At 45.3% G+C, this 20,475-nt stretch overlaps 1 protein-coding gene across 1 annotated transcript; it reads right to left on the reverse strand.

Moving 5' to 3' along the window:
* Positions 1–12,704: 12,704 nt before the first annotated feature.
* LOC119365144 (xyloglucan galactosyltransferase XLT2-like) lies at positions 12,705–14,558 on the reverse strand. Its single transcript, XM_037630744.1, has one exon. It carries the CDS (start codon positions 14,290–14,292, stop codon positions 12,859–12,861), a length of 1,434 nt encoding a protein of 477 aa, XP_037486641.1. The 5' UTR covers positions 14,293–14,558; the 3' UTR covers positions 12,705–12,858.
* Between the last annotated feature and the right edge of the window lie 5,917 nt (positions 14,559–20,475).

Raw genomic sequence — 20,475 nt, forward strand, 5'->3', positions numbered from 1 at the left:
GACCAAAACGTTGCGGAAGGGAAACAGTGAGTTTGCATTGCAATCACGGTGAGACCGAGATCCCTATCGGTGAGACCGAAAAGACTAGGGTTTGTGGCTATGGCTATGACATCTAAACTCGGTGGCGCCGGATAGATAGTTTCGGTGGGGCTGAGTTTTACTTTTGGTTTAGGTCATATGTGGATGTGAGAAAGTAGTTGAGGGCTTTGGAGCATATCACTAAGTATTTTGAGCAAGAACCTCATTAAGCAACACCTCATCCCTCCTTGATAGTATTGGCTTTTCCTATAGACTCAATGTGATCTTGGATCACTAAAATAGAAAATGTAGAGTCTTGTGCTTTGAGCTTGAGCCAATCCTTTTGTCCTTAGCATTTTGAGGGATCCACTTTTATCATTCATGCCATGCCAATCATTGAGCTTTCCTAAAATATTTATCTTGAAATAGCATTAGCTCAATGAGCTATATGTTGTTAGGGATTACCAAAACCACCCAGGGATAGTTGCACTTTCACAAGTACCCATCACAAACTCATCTCCCTCGCATTTCATTATTTGCCATTTGCCTCTCGTTTTCCTCTCCCCCACTTCACCCTTGCCGTTTTATTCGCCCTCTCTTTCCCAATCTCCTCACTCTTTCGCTTGCCTTTTTGTTTGCTTGTGTGTTGGATTGCTTGTCGCGATGGCGCAAGATAATACCAAACTGTGTGATTTTTCCAATACCAATAATAATGATTTCCTTAGTACTCCGATTGCTCCTCTTAATGTTGTTGAGTCTTGTGAAATCAATGCTGCTTTGTTGAATCTTGTTACGAAAGATCAATTCTCCGGCCTTCCTAGTGAAGATGCCGCTACCCATCTAAACAACTTGTTGATTTGTGTGAGATGCAAAAGAAGAAAGATACGGATAATGATATTGTTAAATTGAAGTTATTTCCGTTTTCACTTAGAGATCGTGCTAAAATTTGGTTTTCGTCTTTGCCTAAGAATAGTATTGATTCATGGAATAAGTGCAAATATGCTTTTATCTCTAAGTATTTTCCTCCCGCTAAGATCATCTCTCTTAGGAATGATATTATGAATTTTAAACAACTTGATCATGAGCATGTTGCCCAATCTTGGGAAAGAATGAAATTGATGATTCGCAATTGCCCTACTCATGGTTTGAATTTATGGATGATCAGACAAAAAATTTATGCCGGATTGAATTTTGCTTCTAGAAATCTTTTAGATTCGGCCGCGGGGGGAACTTTTATGTAAATAACTTTAGGAGTAGCTACTAAACTCCTTGATAACATTATGGCTAATTATTCTCAATGGCACACCGAAAGATCTACTAGTAAAAAGGTGCATGCTATAGAAGGAATTAATGTTTTGAGTGGAAAGATGGATGAACTTATGAAATTGTTTGCTACTAAGAGTTCTCCTATTGATCCCAGTGATATGTCTTTGTCTACTTTGATTGAGAATAATAATGAATCTATGGATGTGAATTTTGTTGGTAGGAATAATTTTGGTAACAATGCTTATAGAGGAAACTTTAATCCTAGACCGTTCCCTAGTAATTCCTCTAATAATTATGGAAATTCCTACAATAGTTCTTATGGTAATTTTAATAAGATGCCCTCTGATTTTGAGAATAGCGTTTAAGAATTTATGATCTCTCAAAAGAATTTTAATGCTTTGCTTGAAGAAAAATTGCTTAAAGTTGATGATTTGGCTAGGAACATTGATAGACTTCCGCTTGATGTTGATTCTTTGAAACTTAGATCTACTCCTCCTAAGCATGATATCAATGAGTCTCTCAAAGCTATGAGAATTTCCATTGATGAGTGCAAAGAAAGAACCGCTAGATTGCGTGCTAAGAAAGATTGCTTTGTAAAGGCGTGTTCTTCTAGCTTCCGTGAAAATAATGATGAAGATCTAAAAGTTATTGATGTGTCCCCTATTAAATCTTTGTTTTGCAATATGAATCTTAATAATGATGGGACTGGAGATGAGTAACTTTAGTTAAAAGGCGTCCCAATGATTCGGAGTTTTTAGATCTTGATGCTAAATTTGGTAAAAGTGGGATTGGAGAGGTCAAGACTTTAAATAGCATTGAACCCATTATCTTGGATTTCAATGAATTTAATTATGATAATTGTTCTTTAATAGATTGTATTTCCTTGTTGCATTCCGTGTTGAATTCTCCTCATGCTTATAGTCAAAATAAAGCTTTTACCAAACATATTGTTGATGCCTTGATGCAATCTTATGATGAAAAACTTAATTTGGAAGTTTCTATACCTAGAAAACTTTATGATGAATGGGAACCTACTATAAATATTAAAATTAAATATCATGAGTGTTAAGCTTTGTGTGATTTGGGTGCTAGTGTTTCCATGATTCTGAAAACTTTATGTGATATTCTAGGTTTTTATGATCTTGATGATTGCTCTTTAAATTTGCACCTTGCAGATTCTAACATTAAGAAACCTATGGGAAGGATCAACGATGTTCTTATTGTTGCAAAAAGGAATTATGTGCCCGTAGATTTCATCGTTCTTGACATAGATTGCAATCTTTCATGTCCTATTATTCTTGGTAGACCTTTCCTTAGAACGATTGGTGCAATTATTGATATGAAGGAAGGGAATATTAGATTCCAATTTCCATTTAGGAAAGGCATGGAGCACTTTCCAAGAAAGAAAGTTAAATTACCTTATGAATCTATCATGCGAGCTACTTATGAATTGAGTGCCAAAGATGGCACTACTTAGATCTATCCTCGCTTTTATGCCTAGCTTTGGGCGTTAAACAATAGCGCTACTTGGGAGGCAACCCAATTTTATTTCTGTTTCTTGCCTTTTGCTTCTGTTTAGTAATAAATTTTTAATCTAGCTTTTGTTTAGATGTGTTTTCTTGTTTTAATTAGTGTTTGTGCCAAGTAGAACCTATAGGATAACCTATGGTGATAGTTAATTTGATTTTGCTGAAAAACAGAAACTTTGCGCGCGCGAAAATAATTTTAGTAATTCATAGAAACGTGATTTTGCGTTGATTCTTTTTTCTGTAGATCAACAGACAAATTTCCCAGGACTTGCTATTTGTTTAGGAGTTTTAGAGTTCCATAAGTATTCGAGAGTTACAAATTGCTACAGACTGTTCTGTTTTTGACAGATTCTATTTTTCGTGTGTTGTTTGCTTATTTTGATGCATCTATGGCTAGTATCAAGGGGTACGAACCATAGATAAGTTGGAATACAGGAGGTTTAACACCAATATAAATAAATAATGAGTTCATTATAGTACCTTATGTGGTGGTTTTTCTTTCTTGCACTAACGGAGCTTATGGGATTTCCTGTTGAGTTTTGTGTTGTGAGGTTTTCAAGTTTTGGGTAAAGATTTGATGGACTATGGAATAAGGAGTGGCAAGAGCCTAAGATTGGGGATGCCCCGGAAGGCATCCCCTCTTTCGTCTTCGTCTATCGATAACTTTACTTGGAGCTATATTTTTATTTTCCAAATGATATGTGTTTTGCTTGGAGCGTATTGTATGATATTAGTCTTTGCTTTTTATATCACCAAAATCATCCTTGCTGTACACACCTTTTGGGAGAAACCCACTTGATTTAGAATTTATTAGAATACTTTATGTGCTTCACTTATATCTTTTGAGCTAGATAGTTTTGCTCTATGTGCTTCATTTATATATTTTTAGAGCACGGCGGTGGTTTAATTTTGAAGAAATTGTTGATCTATCATGCTTCACTTATATTGTTTTGAGAGTCTTTTAGAACAGCATGGTATTTTCTATGGTTATAAAATTGGTCCTAGAATGATGGGCATCCAAGTTGGGTATAATAAAAACTATCATAGAAAGTGAATTGGATGCTATGATCAATTTGATACTTGATAATTGTTTTGAGATATAGAGGTGGTGATATTAGAGTCATGCTAGTTGGGTAATTGTGAATTTAAAGAATACTTGGGTTGAAGTTTGTGATTCCCGTAGCATGCATGTATGGTGAACCGCTTTGTGATGAAGTTGGAGCACAATTTTATTTATTGATTGTCTTCCTTATGAGTGGCGGTCGGGGACGAGCGATGGTATTTTCCTACTAGTCTATCCCCCTAGGAGAATGCGCGTAGTACTTTGTTTTCAATGGCTTGTAGATTTTTGCAATAAGTATATGAGTTCTTCATGACTAATGTTGAGTACATGGATTATGCGCACTCTCACCCTTCCACCATTGCTAGCCTCTCTTGTGTCGCGCAACTTTTATCGGTACCATACACCCACCATATACCTTCCTCAAAACAGCCACCATACCTAGCTATTATGGCATTTCCATAGCCATTCCGAGATATATTGCCATGTAACTTTCCACCGTTCCATTTATTATGACACGCACCATCATTGTCATATTGCTCTTTGCATGATCATGTAGTTGACATCATATTTGTGGCAAGGCCACCTTCATAATTTTTCATACATGTCACTCTTGATTCATTGCATATCCCGGTACACCGCCGGAGGCATTCATATAGAGTCATATTTTGTTCTAAGTATCAAGTTGTAATCTTGAGTTGTAAGTAAATAAAAGTGTGATGATCTTCATTATTAAAGCATTGTCCCAAGTGAGGAAAGGATGATGGAGACTATGATTCCCCCACAAGTCGGGATGAGACTTCGGACTTTACAAAAAAAAGAGAAAGTCCAAATAAAAAAGGAGAAAGGCCAAAAAAATGAGAGAAAAAGAAAGAAGGGACAATGCTACTATCCTTTTTACCACACTTGTGCTTCAAAGTAGCACCATGATCTTCATGATAGAGAGTCTCCTATGTTGTCACTTTCATATACTAGTGGGAATTTTTCATTATAGAACCTGGCTTGTATGTTCCAATGATGGGCTTCCTCAAAATGCCCTAGGTCTTCGTGAGCAAGCAAGTTGGATGCACACCCACTTAGTTTCTTTTGTTTAGCTTTCATACATTTATAGGTCTAGTGCATCCGTTGCATGGCAATCCCTACTCACTCACATAGATATCTATTAATGGGAATCCCCATAGCCCGTTGATACACCTAGTTGGTGTGAGACTATCTTCCTCCTTTTTTTTCTCCACAACCACCATTCTATTCCACATATTGTGCTATGTCCATGGCTCACGCTCATGTATTGCGTGAAAGTTGAAAAAGTTTGAGATTACTAAAGTATGAAACAATTGCTTGTCTTGTCATTGGGGTTGTGCAGGATTAAATAATTTGTGTGATGAAGATAGAGCAACAGCCAGACTATATGATTTTGTAGGGATACCTTTCTTTAGCCATTTTATTTTGAGAAGACATGATTGCTTAGTTAGTATGCTTGAAGTATTACTATTTGTTATGTTAATATGAACTTTTATTTTGAATCATTTGGATCTGAACATTCATGCCACAATAAAGAAAATTACATTGAGAATTATGCTAGGTAGCATTCCACATCAAAAAATTCTATTTTTATCATTTACCTACTCGAGGACAAGCAGGAATTAAGCTTGGGGATACTTGATACGTCCCCAATGTATCTATAATATTTAATTGTTCCATGCTATTATATTACCCGTTTTGGATGTTTATGGGCTTTATTTTACACTTCTATATCATTTTTGGGACTAACCTACTAACCGGAGGCCCAGCCCGAATTGCTGTTTTTTGCCTATTTCAGTGTTTCGAAGAAAAGGAATATCAAAAGGAGTCCAAACGGGATGAAACCTTCGGGAGCGATCTTTTTGGAACAAACGCAATCCAGGGGACTTGGAGTGGACGTCAAGCAACAGAGGAGGCAGCCACGAGGGTGCCCGGTGCGCCCCCTAGGGGTGGGCGCGCCCCCACCGTCATGGGCCCCTCGAGCATCCACCGACCTACTTCTTCCTCCTATATATACCCACGTACCCCAAAAACATCCGAGAGCACCACGAAAACCTAATTCCACCTCCGCAACCTTCTGTATCCGCGAGATCCCATCTTGGAGCCTTCACCGGCGGTCCGTCGGAGGGGGAATCGACCATGGAGGGCCTCTACATCATCTCCAAGGCCTCTCCTATGAGTTTTGAGTAGTTTATCACAGACCTTCGGGTCCATATTTATTAGCTTGATGGCTTCTTCTCTCTCTTTGAATCTCAATACAAAGTTCTCCTCTATCTTCTTGGAGATCTATTCGATGTAACTCTTTTTGTGGTGAATTTGTGGAGATCCAATGAATTGTGGGTTTATGATCAAGTTTATCTATGAGAAATATTTGAATCTCCTCTGAATTCTTTTATGTGTGGTTAAGTTCTGTTTGCAAGTATCTTCGAATTATCAGTTTGGTTTGGCCTACTAGATTGATCTTTCTTGCAATGGGAGAAGTGCTTAGCTTTGGGTTCAATCTTGCGGTGTCCTTTCCCAGTGACAGCAGGGGCAGCAAGGCACGTATTGTATTGTTGCCATCGAGGATAAAAAGATGGGGTTTATATCATATTGCATGAGTTTATCCCTCTACATCATGTCATCTTTCTTAATGTGTTACTCTATTCTTTATGAACTTAATACTCTAGATGCATGCTGGATAGCAGTCGATGTGTGGAGTAATAGTAGTAGATGCAGGCAGGACTCGATCTACTTGTCACGGACGTGATGCCTATATACATAATCATGCCTAGATAATCTCATAACTATGCGCTTTTCTATCAATTGCTCGACAGTAATTTGTTCACCGACCGTAATACTTATGCTATCATGAGAGAAGCTACTAGTGAAACCTATGGCCCCCGGGTCTATCTTTTATCATATAAGTTTGCCAACTACTTTTATTTGCATCTTTACTTTTCCAATCTATATCATAAAAATACCAAAAATATTTATCTTATATATTATTTCTATCAGATCTCACTTTCACAAGTGGCCATGAAGGGATTGACAACCCCTTTATTGCGTTGGTTGCGAGGTTCTTGTTTGTTTGTGTAGGTGCGTGGGACTTTTGAGGAGCCTCCTACTGGATTGATACCTTGGTTCTCAAAAAACCGAGGGAAATACTTACGCTACTTTGCTGCATCACCCTTTCCTCTTCAAGGAAAACCAGCGCAAGCTCAAGATGTAGCAGTTCCGCGCCCTGTAATGGGCTTTGTTTTTTTGTTATTGGATCGGGCGACCGACGAGGGTGCATCCTTCTTCTCCGGACGAGGGGTTTAGTGGAAACCGATGGCTCCCAAGAGGCTGCCTGAGTTTTCCAGGCGCTTTCCATTGCGCAGTACTTCTGTACTATGGTTGCAAGTCAGCAAAGTGTGATACCTATGGTTTTCCAGGCGATTGATTGCATTGAGGATTCCCTCGTTCGTGCAATTTTTGCAAAATAATGAGATTGCTTCTTCATCGCGGCAGTCTTTGATCTTGTCCTTGATAAGGAGGAATCTGGCCCAAAAGTGATGGACCGTTTCCTGGGACTATTGTCTAATGTAGGTAAGATCGCTTATATCTGGGTGGGTGGGTGGATTTAAGTTCGAACCCTGGCCCAATCTGGGATCCGGAGTTTGAGAAACTTCCGAGCTTAACAGTTCAGACTCCGGGATATCAACCAATTTTTCAGGCCCACAGTCCGATTCTAGGTTCGGAATACGGGGCATGTCTTCCCGTAGGCGAGTATCCGGCTCTGTGAGCTCGGAGATCTGAACATAGTTCATCCTCAACATAGGGGAAGAGTCGTCGCATTGCTCCTCCACTACCGCTATCTGATGGGTGACCGGTGGAGACTCAATTTCTCTCTTCGGGTTTAAGCCCAATCCGATCGTAGTCCGTAGCGACTCCCAAGGCGGCGATGCGATCGAGGAGTTCGTTTAAACACGACAACTCCGTCGGATCCATTTGTTCGGAGTATTCTGAGATGACGCGGAGGCGATTTTCGATGACCCGAGAAGTCATTGTCGACCCGACGACCGAACGGGCGGCCATGGTAAAGCCGCCCAGCCGGAGGGTTTGGCCTGGGGCCAGGGCTCCACCGGAGGTGACGTTGTCCTTGACAACAAGGCGAGCCATCAAGCCTATATTCGACGTCATAGTGGAACTCTCAATGAAAGCACCAATGTCGGTGTCAAAACCGGCGGATCTTGGGTAGGGGGTCCCGAACTGTGCATCTAAGGCTAATGGTAATAGGAGGCGGGGGACACAATGTTTACCCAGGTTCGGACCCTCTCTATGGAGGTAATACCCTACTTCCTGCTTGATTGATCTTGATGAATATGAGTATTACAAGAGTTGATCTACCACGAGATCGTAATGGCTAAACCCTAGAAGTCTAGCCTATGAGATTATGATTGATGTCCTATGAACTAAACCCTCCGGTTTATATAGACAACGGAGGGGGCTAGGGTTACACAAAGTTGGTTACAGAGAAAGGAATCTACATATCCGAATCGCCAAGCTTGCCTTCCACGCAAAAAAGAGTCCCATCCGGACAGGGGACGAAGTCTTCAATCTTGTATCTTCATAGTCCAACAGTCCGGCCCATGTATATAGTCCGGCTGTCTGAGGACCCCCTAATCCAGGACTCCCTCAATGAGGCCCCAGCAAGATCCTTGTCGAGGACACCAACGAGGCCCCGACAAGATCCTTGCCGGGAACATCGGCAAGACCGCGGCAAGACTCGCGCCCGGCAAGGATCCCACTGCCCTGCCACCGCTCCAGCGCGGTGACTAGCCTGCCAGCCTGGCCCCGCGAGCCTCGTCATCCTGAACGCGTGTCGAGATGGGTGAGGCGGCGACGGACGGGGCGGGCTCTATTCCCATCCCCAATAAAGTCGGAGGGCACATAGGCAACGCATTTAATGTGTTTGTCTTGAGATGACCGAGATAAGCATGTGTACTGTAGCGGTTTTACACCTCCTGCATACATTGTAGCTACTTTCCACCGCATGTATGCCGCTGTGGCAACCCCTTGAACGTATAAAAGGAGGCCCAAGGCGTACTGAGCGGTGAGGGAGGGGAGGATTCAGACTTTTTGAACTACGCACGCACCATAGCTAGTTCAGGAGCTCAAGAACACTGAAATGTACACCAAAGCAGGACTAGGGTATTACGCATCTTCGCGGCCCGAACTTGGGTAAAATCTCCTTGTACTAACCACTAGACCCGCTCTTTGCACAACCCCACGCCCGCCAACCGTAGAAGGGATCCTCATGATCCCATAGGTGTCGTTTCCACCAACATCTTTGGCGCGCCAGGTAGGAGGCGCAGCTGTGAAAATCTGGTCCAGCAGTTAGCGCGTCAGTTTCTTCAAGATCATCATCATCACCTTCCATGGTGCCCAAGAAAAAGAGCTCCATGGCGATGAAGTCTTCCACGTCCAAGCTTCCTTCACCCACAACCGCGGGTGGCACGGGCGATGCTAGAGCGCGGACGGTGCGGCTGCTGCAGTAGGCACGACCGGCGCAGGCGGCATGGTCGCCGTGCCCGCTGTAGCAAGAGCAGGCGATGGAGATGCTGGAGGCGGTCATCTTCCGCGACCCCCCCCCCCCCGGCCAAAATTCTTCACCAACAATGGCGTCTTCTTCGCCGTCATCGCAATTCAGAGAAAGCTAAGTTCCAAAACTTTAATTACACCCTGTTGCATAGTCTTATCCTTAACGACGTTTTTGCACATAACCTGTGCGCGAAGGAGCACTCTTGAGACAATCTGCGCTCCGGGTTGTTCGGGTCCGCCTAGCAACACCCGTGCAGCCGCGTTTGTTCTTGGAGTGTGAAGCTCTCGAGAAGCCAGCGTCCTCGATAGGCTGCTAACTAGGACCCGATCCTAAGCGCCATTGACTAGGACGTGCGCGATCGAGATGCATTCTGGCAAGCGTAGGGAATAGTTGTTCAAAAATTTAGTCATTTAAGGAAAATACTTAACAAGTTTTTATTCATTTGAGATTTCTGCATAGACCTTTATGCCAAGGAACCTTCTCGGGGCTAGTTGCGCTCCATGTTGCCCTGAGTCCGCTCGACAACTTGCGCAGTTGCGCTAGAACCAGGAAGGCAAACCTGTCCGGGAGGCGACGTTCCCGAGTAGCTGCTAAGGGCCCGTTCCCTCAAGCGCTGCTGGCTGGATTGTATGCACCGAAAAGCATTCCAGCAGGCATAGGGAATATTTGGCAGAACTCAAAATTTACAAGTTAGTTAAGTGCACTTCAGATGCTAATCAACTTGTCATATTTCAACGCAGTTATGGCCCGGGGGCTGGCAACACCCTTAGGACCAATTTTCTTGTTGTCAAAAACGACGAAGTTCTTCACCATAAGCCTTCCCGGCAACGATCTTGCCGGGAGATGGTGTCAAGGACGACGAAGTTCTTCGCCATAAGCCTTCCCGACAATGATCTTGTCGGGAGCCGGTGTCAAGGACGACGAAGTTATTCGCCATAAGCCTTCCCGACAACGATCTTGCCGGGAGCCGGTGTCAAGGACGATGAAGTTCTTCGTCATGAGCCTTCCCGGCAACCAGCTTCCTGAAAGCCAGTGTCAAGAACTCCAGAGTGCTTCGCTGAAATCATGAGCCTTCTCAGCAACCAGCTTGCTGAAAGCTAGTGTCGAGAACTCCAGAGTGCTCCGCTAAAATCATGAGCCTTCCCGGCAACCTGCTTGCCAGAAGCCAGTGTCGAGAACTCCAGAGTGCTCCGCTGAAATCATAAGCCTTCCCGGTGGTGTCGAGAACTCCGGAGTTCTCCACTGAAATCGGGCATCGAGAACGTCAAAGTTCTCTGCCGAAGATAAAAGCCATCCCAGTGACAAGCTTGCCGGAAGCCGGCGTCGAGAATGTCAAAAGTCTCCGCTGAAAACATAAGACTTCCCGGCAACAGCCTTGCCGGGAGCAAGAAAGGAAACAAAACCACACTCTAGCATCGAGATCTGTAGAGTTCTCTACCAGAAAATTTCCATGGAAGTAGGCTCAGGGATTGGCAGCTCCTTTGAGTGCAACCTTCTTGGGAACAATCTTTCCTGAAATAGTATTTTTCGGAAGGGAAGATGTAACAACCGTGACCCATGCCAAGCTTGGTCCCATCTCCAGCATCGAATTCATGAAGTTCTCTGCTGAAGCCGGGCCCGGGGGCTACCATCGGTGTAGTGAAAACCAAGGCTACACTAACCGCCGAGCATGGGCCACGACTGTATGCAATTACACTAAGGAGGATCCATCTTCGCCGACAAGCACTACATCGGCAAGCAAGACTCAAGCCACCTTCCCGGCAAGGAGCATCCTACCCTGCCGGGGAGGACAGATACAAGGCAAAGAGAAGCAGCCAAGCCAGAGGCCAGAAGACGAGGCCCCGGCAAGATTCTTGTCGAGGACGCCCACGAGGCCCCGACAAGATCCTTGCTGGGAACATCGGCAAGACCGCGGCAAGACTCGCGCCCGGCAAGGATCCCACCGCCCTGCCACCGCTCCAGCGCGGCGACTAGCCTGCCAGCCTGGCCCCGCGAGCCTCGTCATCCTGAATGCGTGTCGAGATGGGGTGAGGCGGCGACGGACAGGGCGAGCTCTATTCCCGTCCCCGATAAAGTCGGAGGGCACGTAGGCATCACATTTAATGCATTTGTCTTGAGATGACCGCGATAAGCATGTGTACTGTAGCGGATTTACACCTCCTGCATACACTGTAGCTACTTTTCACCACCTGTATGCCGCTGTGGCAACCCCTTGAACGTATAAAAGGAGGCCCAAGGCGTACTGAGGGGTGAGGGAGGGAAGGATTCGGACTTTCTGAACTACGCCCGCACCGTAGCTAGTTCAGGAGCGCAAGAACACTGAAATATACACCAAAGCAGGACTAGGGTATTACATATCTTCGCGGCCCGAACCTGAGTAAAATCTCCTTGTACTAACCACTAGACCCGCTCTTTGCACAACCCCGCGCCCGCCAACCGTAGAAGGTATCCTCGTGATCTTATAGGTGTCGTTTCCACCGACAAAAAATTACCATGATCCATGAATTAAATTTGCCATGGTTAATGACTAAACTTGCCATGGCCAATTAATAAATTTTCATGAAAAGTAGTTAAAATATAATGATAGCTTTAAATCTAGAAAAAAAGATGAAATATATCATGACAACTTTAATGTAAATACTATGTCAATTTCAATGTAACATCATGACAATTTTTGGAAAAAAAACCATCAAAACATATCAATACGAGATATAGTTTTGAAGATCACGTCGAGATGGATTTAATGATTACAACGGATTTTTAATCAATTTTTATATTTAAAAGATAAAACATTTTTAAGTCCGAAAATCAAAAAGATTCCGATGATGTCATCTGTTTGATATGACAAAATGAATGATAATAAGGGCATTGGACCATGTTGCTTCGTGACGGACCATGTTGCTTCGTGACAAACTTGTGACACTTATCATTTGGAGGAAAAATCAGGCCAAGTCACCGCGTCCCCGGTATAAAGATAGTATCATATGTCTCGCTTCGAGCAGCCGTAGGAGTACTCGGAAGGACCAGAAACTGCTGTGCTTCATGGTAACATGCTTAGATCGGATCGAGGTGCCAAGCATTTCATACTCCATTTGATGCAAAATAGACAATTGACCGAGGATTATCACATTTGATGTAGCCTGTCAAACCGTGTTGCAAACTCCAATGTACACCGTGCCCCATAAATAAAGGACTAATAGACTCCACAATTTCGTACACTTGCATAGATTCTGTTAATTTACTATGTAACAGTATCGCTGTAACTCCCATATACAACCACAGTCAAAAGTAAGGCTACAAGTAGAGATTGTTTAATATATAACTCTTCACACAAGGAATCTGAACAAGAAAGCAAAAGAATGATCATTTTGACAGTTTGGTCCTCTCCAGTGACAAAATCACGTCCTCCTCCAATTCCGCCGCTGCTCAGCGACCCGCCGCAGCATGCCGTCGATCATGACGTCCATGGCGTCCTTCATGCCGCCGCCGAGCCCATCCTTGTCCGCGGCGGAGTAAACCAACCGCGGTATCATCTCCACCACGCGCTCCTTCATCTGCCGCACCCGCGCCTCTGGGATGGCCGCCAGCACGCCGCGCACGGTCACATTACCGGCGCGCAGCTCGTCGCGATCAATGAAGACAGACCACTCCCCTTCTTGGCCGTCTTCAGTCGGCAGATACCAGTGGTACTGAAGGTACGCGGTCCGCCGCCAGAACAGCACCGGCACGGCCCCGGCCACCATGCAGTCGAACAGCGAGCGGCGCGTGAAGCTGTCCCCGCGCGGCTGCACGCAGAACCGCGCGCCCATGAACAGCTCCAGGACGAGCGCGTTGTCCTTGATGCACTTGCCCTCGGCGCAGTCCAGCGCGCCGCACTCGGCCCCCGCGGCCTGGCAATCGTTGAGCAGCAACGCGCGGAAGTCGCCCTTGATGGCCGACCGCGGCGCGCCGGCGAAGGCGAACAGCCTGGGGCGCGGGACTGACGTGACGTGCTGCTGCCACGCGCGCGCGTCGGCCGCGGTGCGCGGGTGGAATCCGGTCGGGTACGGTATGCCGACGTCCATGGCGTCCCATGGCTCGCGCTCGATGACGAGGCGGGTGACGTTGGCGACCCCGGGCATGGCGAGGAAGCTGCCGCCCCACCCGCCGCTCGGACTGCGGCGGAAGTCCCAGGTAATGCGGCCCAGCGCGAGGAAGTGGTCCCAGCCATTGGACCGCTTGTAGTACGGTTGCGCGTGGAGCCACGAAAGCAGAGCGACGCAGTCCCTGTCCCGGTCGGCGTCCGTGGCGTTCGCCGACCACAGGTGGCGGCCGACGGCCAGCCCCGCGTAGAACGGCACGAAGAACGCCGCAGCGCGCGCCGGATCGGTGGTCCGGCACCGGTGCGAGAGCAGGCGGCGGTGGACGATGTGCTCGAGCGCGAACTGGTCGGAGGAGTGCCACGACCCAAGAAGCTCGGCCGGCAGGATCGTCGACAAGCTGGTCCCTTCCGCCGGGAACCCGAGCCCGTCGTTAGCGAGGTAGGGGCAAACCGAGTACATCGGCATCAGCGTATCACACATGGCGAGCAGATCCTCGTTGAAGACGGCGGGGAGGTCGTAGACGTACACGAGCCCACCCCCGCACCCGGAGTCCTCGGTGCCGCGGCTGGGCGGCTCCGGTACGGAAGAGGAGATTGCGGATGCGGTCGGGGCGGGCTTGGAGGGCGGCGAGGAGCGAAAGGCGACGAAGAGGAGGAGCTGGAAGGCGAAGAAGGCGCCGAGGAGGATTGATACGAGGCGCTGGCGGCGCGCGGTGGGGTTCTGCGGCTCGGGACGGTATATCCCGGCCATGGTGGGTGCCTGGGTGGGGTGGAGGAGCTCTGAGCTTGCTGTGGATCGCGGCGTCGGCGTGGGGATGATTTGAGGCGAGCTGGGAGGGAGAGGGCCACCAGCACCAGCGCGAGGGGAGAACGTGGGGGCGCAGTACGGGGAGAGAGGAGTGGGGATTGGGAGATGCGGACGGATGGAGATGGCCGGAGATCGCGCTGTGGTGTGCTGGGGAAGTAGTACAGATTGGGAGTAGTGGCAGAGAACTTGCCATGCTTTCGGTTAAGGTTGTTCAGCATTGCCACGGAAGGAGATATGTGCTCCACACTTGAGACTTCAGGTAGACTCCGGCCAAGGCCATCTGTGCTCGACACTTTCCTAGGGAAATGTTATCTGGCGAACCGTTCGCCGGGGAACCCCAGTGAACGTTTTCCCTTCCGTCTCAAGATGGCAACCGAGCAAAACCCGTTCCTTTTGGGTTTTGCTTGCCCAAACCCGTCCCCACGAGAAAACTACAAACCCGTCTCCGTCTCAATTAACATGCACGGGGCCAGTATTTTGCCCGTCCTTTAAACCCGTCGGGTTTTCTGAACCCGCGGGGAACCGTCACCACAAGCAGTCAGTGAAAACATGCCTGGTTTGCATCGGGCAGCGGCTGCAAGATGGGATCAAGCAACGGTGGAAGGAGGAAAAGCTCTAGGTTTAGTTGGTGTGATGTCGTATGCGGGAGTGACTTGAGGAGCGAGTAGTGATTAAGAGAGAGGTTCACCGAGCGAGGGATGTGGAGGACTCGAGGTCATGTGATTTGGGGCTAGGGGCTGGGGCGCTGGGGCGGACCGGCCGTGTATGGATCAGTGAATGGGTAGAATTTGGTGTATGGGTGGATATGCTACGCATTTTGACGGGTATATGGCGGGTTTCAGGTTCGGGTACTACTGAAAACGAGTTTGAACCTACAAAACATGTCAGCTTTTATAATGTGCCCGACAGCAGCCCCGCGGGGTTAGAACGACGCCCATCGCCGTCCCCTAATAGGGTATAAACCCGTGGGGACGTGGGTTTCAGGGCCCCATTGCCACCATGACTTTTGTCGCATGAATCAGGTGCCCATCGTCACTGGGCTGAGAGGGCCATTTATGAATCTGTTGTGTTTAAAATGCACATATTTCAATTCAGAAAATACCCCCCATTTCTCATTTTCTCACTGGGCAGTTCTTTTTTATAGCATGGCATTTTTTAAAGAGGATAGCATTTTTATTATTGAGAGATGCCATTTTTTATTTTAAATGACATGGAAGTTTTATTACTAAGCGCATGACATTTTTTAATAACAATATGATGACATTCTTATCAATAATCGAATGTCATTTTTATTATCAAGAGATGACATTTTTAGTATCAGTGGCATGAAGGGAAGCTTCTCACAAAAGGAAAGTAAGGGTCTCTTTGATTCAAAGGATTTTCATAGGATGTTTGAAGAATTAGAATCCTTAGGAATTTTTCCTACGTTGATCGTTTGATTCATAGGATTGAATCCTGTAGGATTTTTTCCTAAGGATTTATTTGTACTACATTTTACAGGAATTCTAACACCCACTCCAACCTCTTGGAAGAAATTCTTTGTGTTTTCACGTGACACAATCAAACAAACTCAAATCCTACGTTTTCCATATTCTTGTGTTTTTGCAATCCTATGAATCAAAGAGTCCCTAAACATGGACTCAAGGAGTGCATTACTATTGCCATCTGGCTTTCCTCATTTCCCGTTCCTCTTCAGAAAAATTAGTTTCTTGCTCGCTTCAGTTGTTCTTTTTGTTAAATAATATGTTTTATCAAACAAAACAATACACTAAGCGGTTGTGTTAAATAACATCTACATATAAGATTTAATTATTGCACGTCTAAGTTTCATTACGCTATGAATCGCTTTAAATTCGTGCAAACTTTTTCTCTCGGCGCTTCTCTGTTTTCCGACGTGATTGTTTTATTTCGTGTTCCCTTGAAGGGTGGCGTTTCATGTTTGTGTTTCTCTCGCATGAGCTTTTATATGGACCGTGTGTAATTGATCATGAAAGGGTGTATTTTTTTCCTTTTTTGTCTTAGATTTATGATTTTTATTGGATTTGCTAAATCTCATCTAGATGATATTATTTGTTTGCCGGCCTTTTTTTGCTTGTGTGCTTGTGGCCTATTTCATCTGGCATGCGTTGTACAAATGGAAGAGACATGATCTGTCACTTGTTGTTGTCTATTTCTATTTTATTTAAAGTTCGTTGTCGAAGAGACATGCTTTGTGGAAGAGACTAGGCTTCATCTTGGCTCAATGTGCAATTGGAGGCAACCAATTTTTTTTCTTAGTTACAAGTATAACCTCGACACACAACTAGGGGGCCGACCTTTTTTTGTCCTCGGTTGCAACTCCACACCGACATGTAATATTTTTTGTCCTAGTTGCAAGTACAACCTCTATGTGCGACCGGGCCCAACCCATTTTTCTCCCAGTTGCAAGTACAACCTATATGTTGTTCCTTACGTGACTAACCCATGTAGAAAGATGGACTTCAAAGGAAAATAAATAGCTCCCAACTCAACCACATGAGCATCTCCAACAAGTTCAACTACATGATGATGTCAATAAGAAACCCAATGCAAGTGACAACATCTTAGAGACGCTTTATGCAAAGACATGAGCTAAAGTAACTCCACAAGATGTGAACACATTGAAATGCTTAACTGAAAAATGGTAACCCCATTTTGAGCTTAACGATGAGTATGACCTATGATCAAGTGTTCTCACTTGACTCCTAAGTCAATATACTCTAACATAGGTGACCTAGTCGCCGACCCTTTCCTAGATGAAGGTCTCTTGTGTTTTCTTGTCCTGTATATTCCCTTGTGTGTCTTAGTTGCTTTGCTTTGAAAAAAACTTCATGTAGTTGTTATTTTTCTTGTATTTTCTTTTCTTGTCTTAGGTAGTTTCTGTCTGATGTTAATTCCTTGCAAATCTTATCTGACTTCATTGCAAATCCTTCTGAGATCCTATTGCAAAGTGAGCTGAGTTTGACAAATTTCTTTTTTGTCTTGAACTCGGTCCCTTCGATCCGAAAAGCACCAGCGCCATCAAGACTACAACTTACATTGCTTACATGGTCATCGGTCTAATTGACATAAACTTCCTTGCCAACACCGATGTGATCAACCCGTGATTTTCCGTTATCTCGGACTCACTGCGTGATCCTACTCAGAGACACCGATCTCACAACACAAAGACCCATTTGCCAAAATTCCTTCAGATTCTTTCCAGCTCCACGCAGCTAGGTGTGTTACTCAAGGATCCTACCTTTTGACAAATAACAATGAGTTATACCCTTTCTTGGAAATTGATGTCAAAGGGGGAGAGATATATCACATCAAAGCCTATCTAAACTCACGTAGAGAGAGATACATATTAAAGCCTCTCTATTTAGATAAATGCACAGTTTTAAGAGGAGAGAGAGCCATATATGTTTCCAAATGGGGAGAAACATATACTTGACTAAGTTTAGGGGATAAAAAACCTTGGAATATTATTGCAAATCTTTATTCGATCTCTTGGGGACATGTCTACTCTTAAGTAAGTACTCACCCAGTGATACTTATCCCTATACATGTCATCCCAGTCTTGGTATTCGTGAAGTTCTTGCATTCTTCTTGAAGAGAATCTCTTCTGTTATCTAACCTTGTTTTCTCAAGTTTGCTTCTTCAGGTAAAATGCTCAAGCACCTCAAGGTAAGTACATGCATCATACTCATGTGCATGATGATGTCTTGCTTATTGCACATACTTGTTTGCAAGAAATCATCATGGACACATGAACTCTATCATTCATACGCTTTACTTTGATGCATATGGACAATATGCATGTGACATATTGAGTTTCCTACCCTATTGTGCATTTGCACTCCAAATGCAATTATTTGTAAAGATTGCATACCTGTAGGGGGAGCTTATGTATGTTGCATGTCCTTCAAAGCTTTAATATAATTCTATGGTATATTCTTATCTGAAGCTTTGATGTATGTTGTCATCAATTACCCAAAAAGGGGAGATTGAAAGCGCACTTCCTCCCTTTGTGGTTTTGGTAATTCATCCCAACATACATGCTGTTGGCTAATGTTTCCCTCAAGTACATTTCAGGAAAAGTTCAACCTTAGGCAAGTAGATGGATGGAGATGTGGACCCCTCAAGCTACAAAGGGACATGGATTGGCAAAGTTCCAAGACTCTACATTTTTGGTTAAGTGGCCCAAGATCACATTGAGTCCATAGGAAAGCCAATACTATTAAAAGGGAATAGGTTTTGATCATGAGTCATTTGCTCAAGTGCTTAAAGATATAGCTCCTACTACCATGACAAATCTGTGAGAGAGTGATTGAGTGTTGAGGAGACTATATTTTGAAGCACAAGAGTAAGGATTTCATCTTCAAGAACAACATCTATTACCTTTTGGAGAGGGGTGTCTCCTAGATTGGTTAGATGTAACTTGGGAGCCTCCAAATTGTGTGAAGTTGAACCAAGGAGTTTGTAAGGGCAAGAAGATCACCTACTTTGTGAAGATCTACCCTGAGTGAGGCTAGTCCTTCATGGACGTAAGCCATGATGGCATAGACAAGGTTACCTCTTCGTGGACCCTTTGTGGGTGGAGCCCTCCATGGACTCACGCAACCGTTACCCTTCGTGGGTTGAGGTCTCCATCAACGTTAACATACAATAGCACCACCTATCGGAACCACACCAAAAATCACCATGTCTTCATTGCTTTCGATTTTCTGATCTCCAACTCCCTTCACTTTCTTGCACTTGCATCTTGTTATTTATCCGTTGCCCAATCTCTAGATATGCATGTGTAGAAAGTATTGGTTGCCATGTAACTTGCGCTAAAATATGCCTAAACAAAAGAACTAAAAATTTGCAACTTTGCCTTGTTAAGTGTCTATTCACCCCGACCCCCTCGAGACCTATCTTCTCGATCCTTCACTACCTTCCTAAGGGCATCAACAACGCCAACCCTCAAAACCATCCACAATCATCTGGATCGGGGGTCCAGACATGTTTTTCCATCCAAGACGAGCTTGTATCAGTCTGACGAACGGTCCAGACGTGATTTTTCCCTCAAACCAAAAAAAAAATACTTGGGAGGCTTTGCGGGCGTCCGGACAACTGCCACGCCCACACCTGAAAGCCACTGCCCACCCAAAAAACCTCCTGCCTCTCCCACACTTGCCATCCAACGCATGCGCCGCTTGCCACGCCGCATTCATGCCGACCTAGAGCATGCAACAACTGACATTGATGCCGAGCGACGTGATCGGACGGGAGGGCGGCATTGGCGAACGCGACCTCTCGAGCATTTCCGCTTCAACATGGACGTCGCACCCTGCGAAAACAACTCCGGCCACTGCGCCACATTGAAGCGGGTTGACTCGCCCTTTGTATGGCCTTCCCAAGGCTATTTAAGCCATGTGCCAGTGATGCACACTTCCTCTTCGAGCCCCTACTACTCCTCGATCTATACCAAATCTGGCGAAGCCGAAGTCATGGTTCTCGCCGACAGGTGGAGGCGGCAACAGTTCTTCATCAGGCGGATCATGGCGCCATAGCCTTCGCTCTTTGGGCCCCTCAGTGATGGTGTCTTGGACTAAGGGGTACCTACCTAGTTGGCCCACAGTCCATGGGCCGAGCTTTGGCCCTCCGATCTCGCAAGGAAGGACTCCAGAAGCCTCAAACTCAAACATGACCAGGATGGACACTGCCGAAGACTTGGCATGAACTTCAAGGACTACTTCGGTTGTCAGCACATATATTTATAGTTAGTAACCGACCATGTGTAACCCTAGATACCCCATGTTCCTATATAAATCGTGGGTTTAGTTCATAGAGACACAAGCACAATCACCAGCCTTAGGGTTTAGGACACAACATATGATCTCAAGGTAGATCAACGTGCACTCGATACTCCATCAGAAATATAATCAAGCAAAACATAGGGTTTTACCCCTTGGAGAGGGCCCAGACCAGGGTAAAATATCGTGCCCTTTGTCTCCTGTTCACCATCATCCCTAGATCCATAGCCATGGACCCCCTACCCGAGATGCACCAGTTTTAGTACCGACATTGGTGGCCCATACAGGTCCCGCCATGCGATCAAAGGGGTTCAATAGAAACATC

The sequence above is a fragment of the Triticum dicoccoides genome, chromosome 2B, assembly GCF_002162155.2.
Source record: "Triticum dicoccoides isolate Atlit2015 ecotype Zavitan chromosome 2B, WEW_v2.0, whole genome shotgun sequence".
Taxonomy (NCBI): domain Eukaryota; kingdom Viridiplantae; phylum Streptophyta; class Magnoliopsida; order Poales; family Poaceae; genus Triticum; species Triticum dicoccoides.

Coding starts and splice junctions, on each gene's coding strand:
- LOC119365144 (XM_037630744.1), bottom strand. CDS start 14,292: ATGGCCGGGATATACCGTCCCGAGCCGCAGAACCCCACCGCGCGCCGC.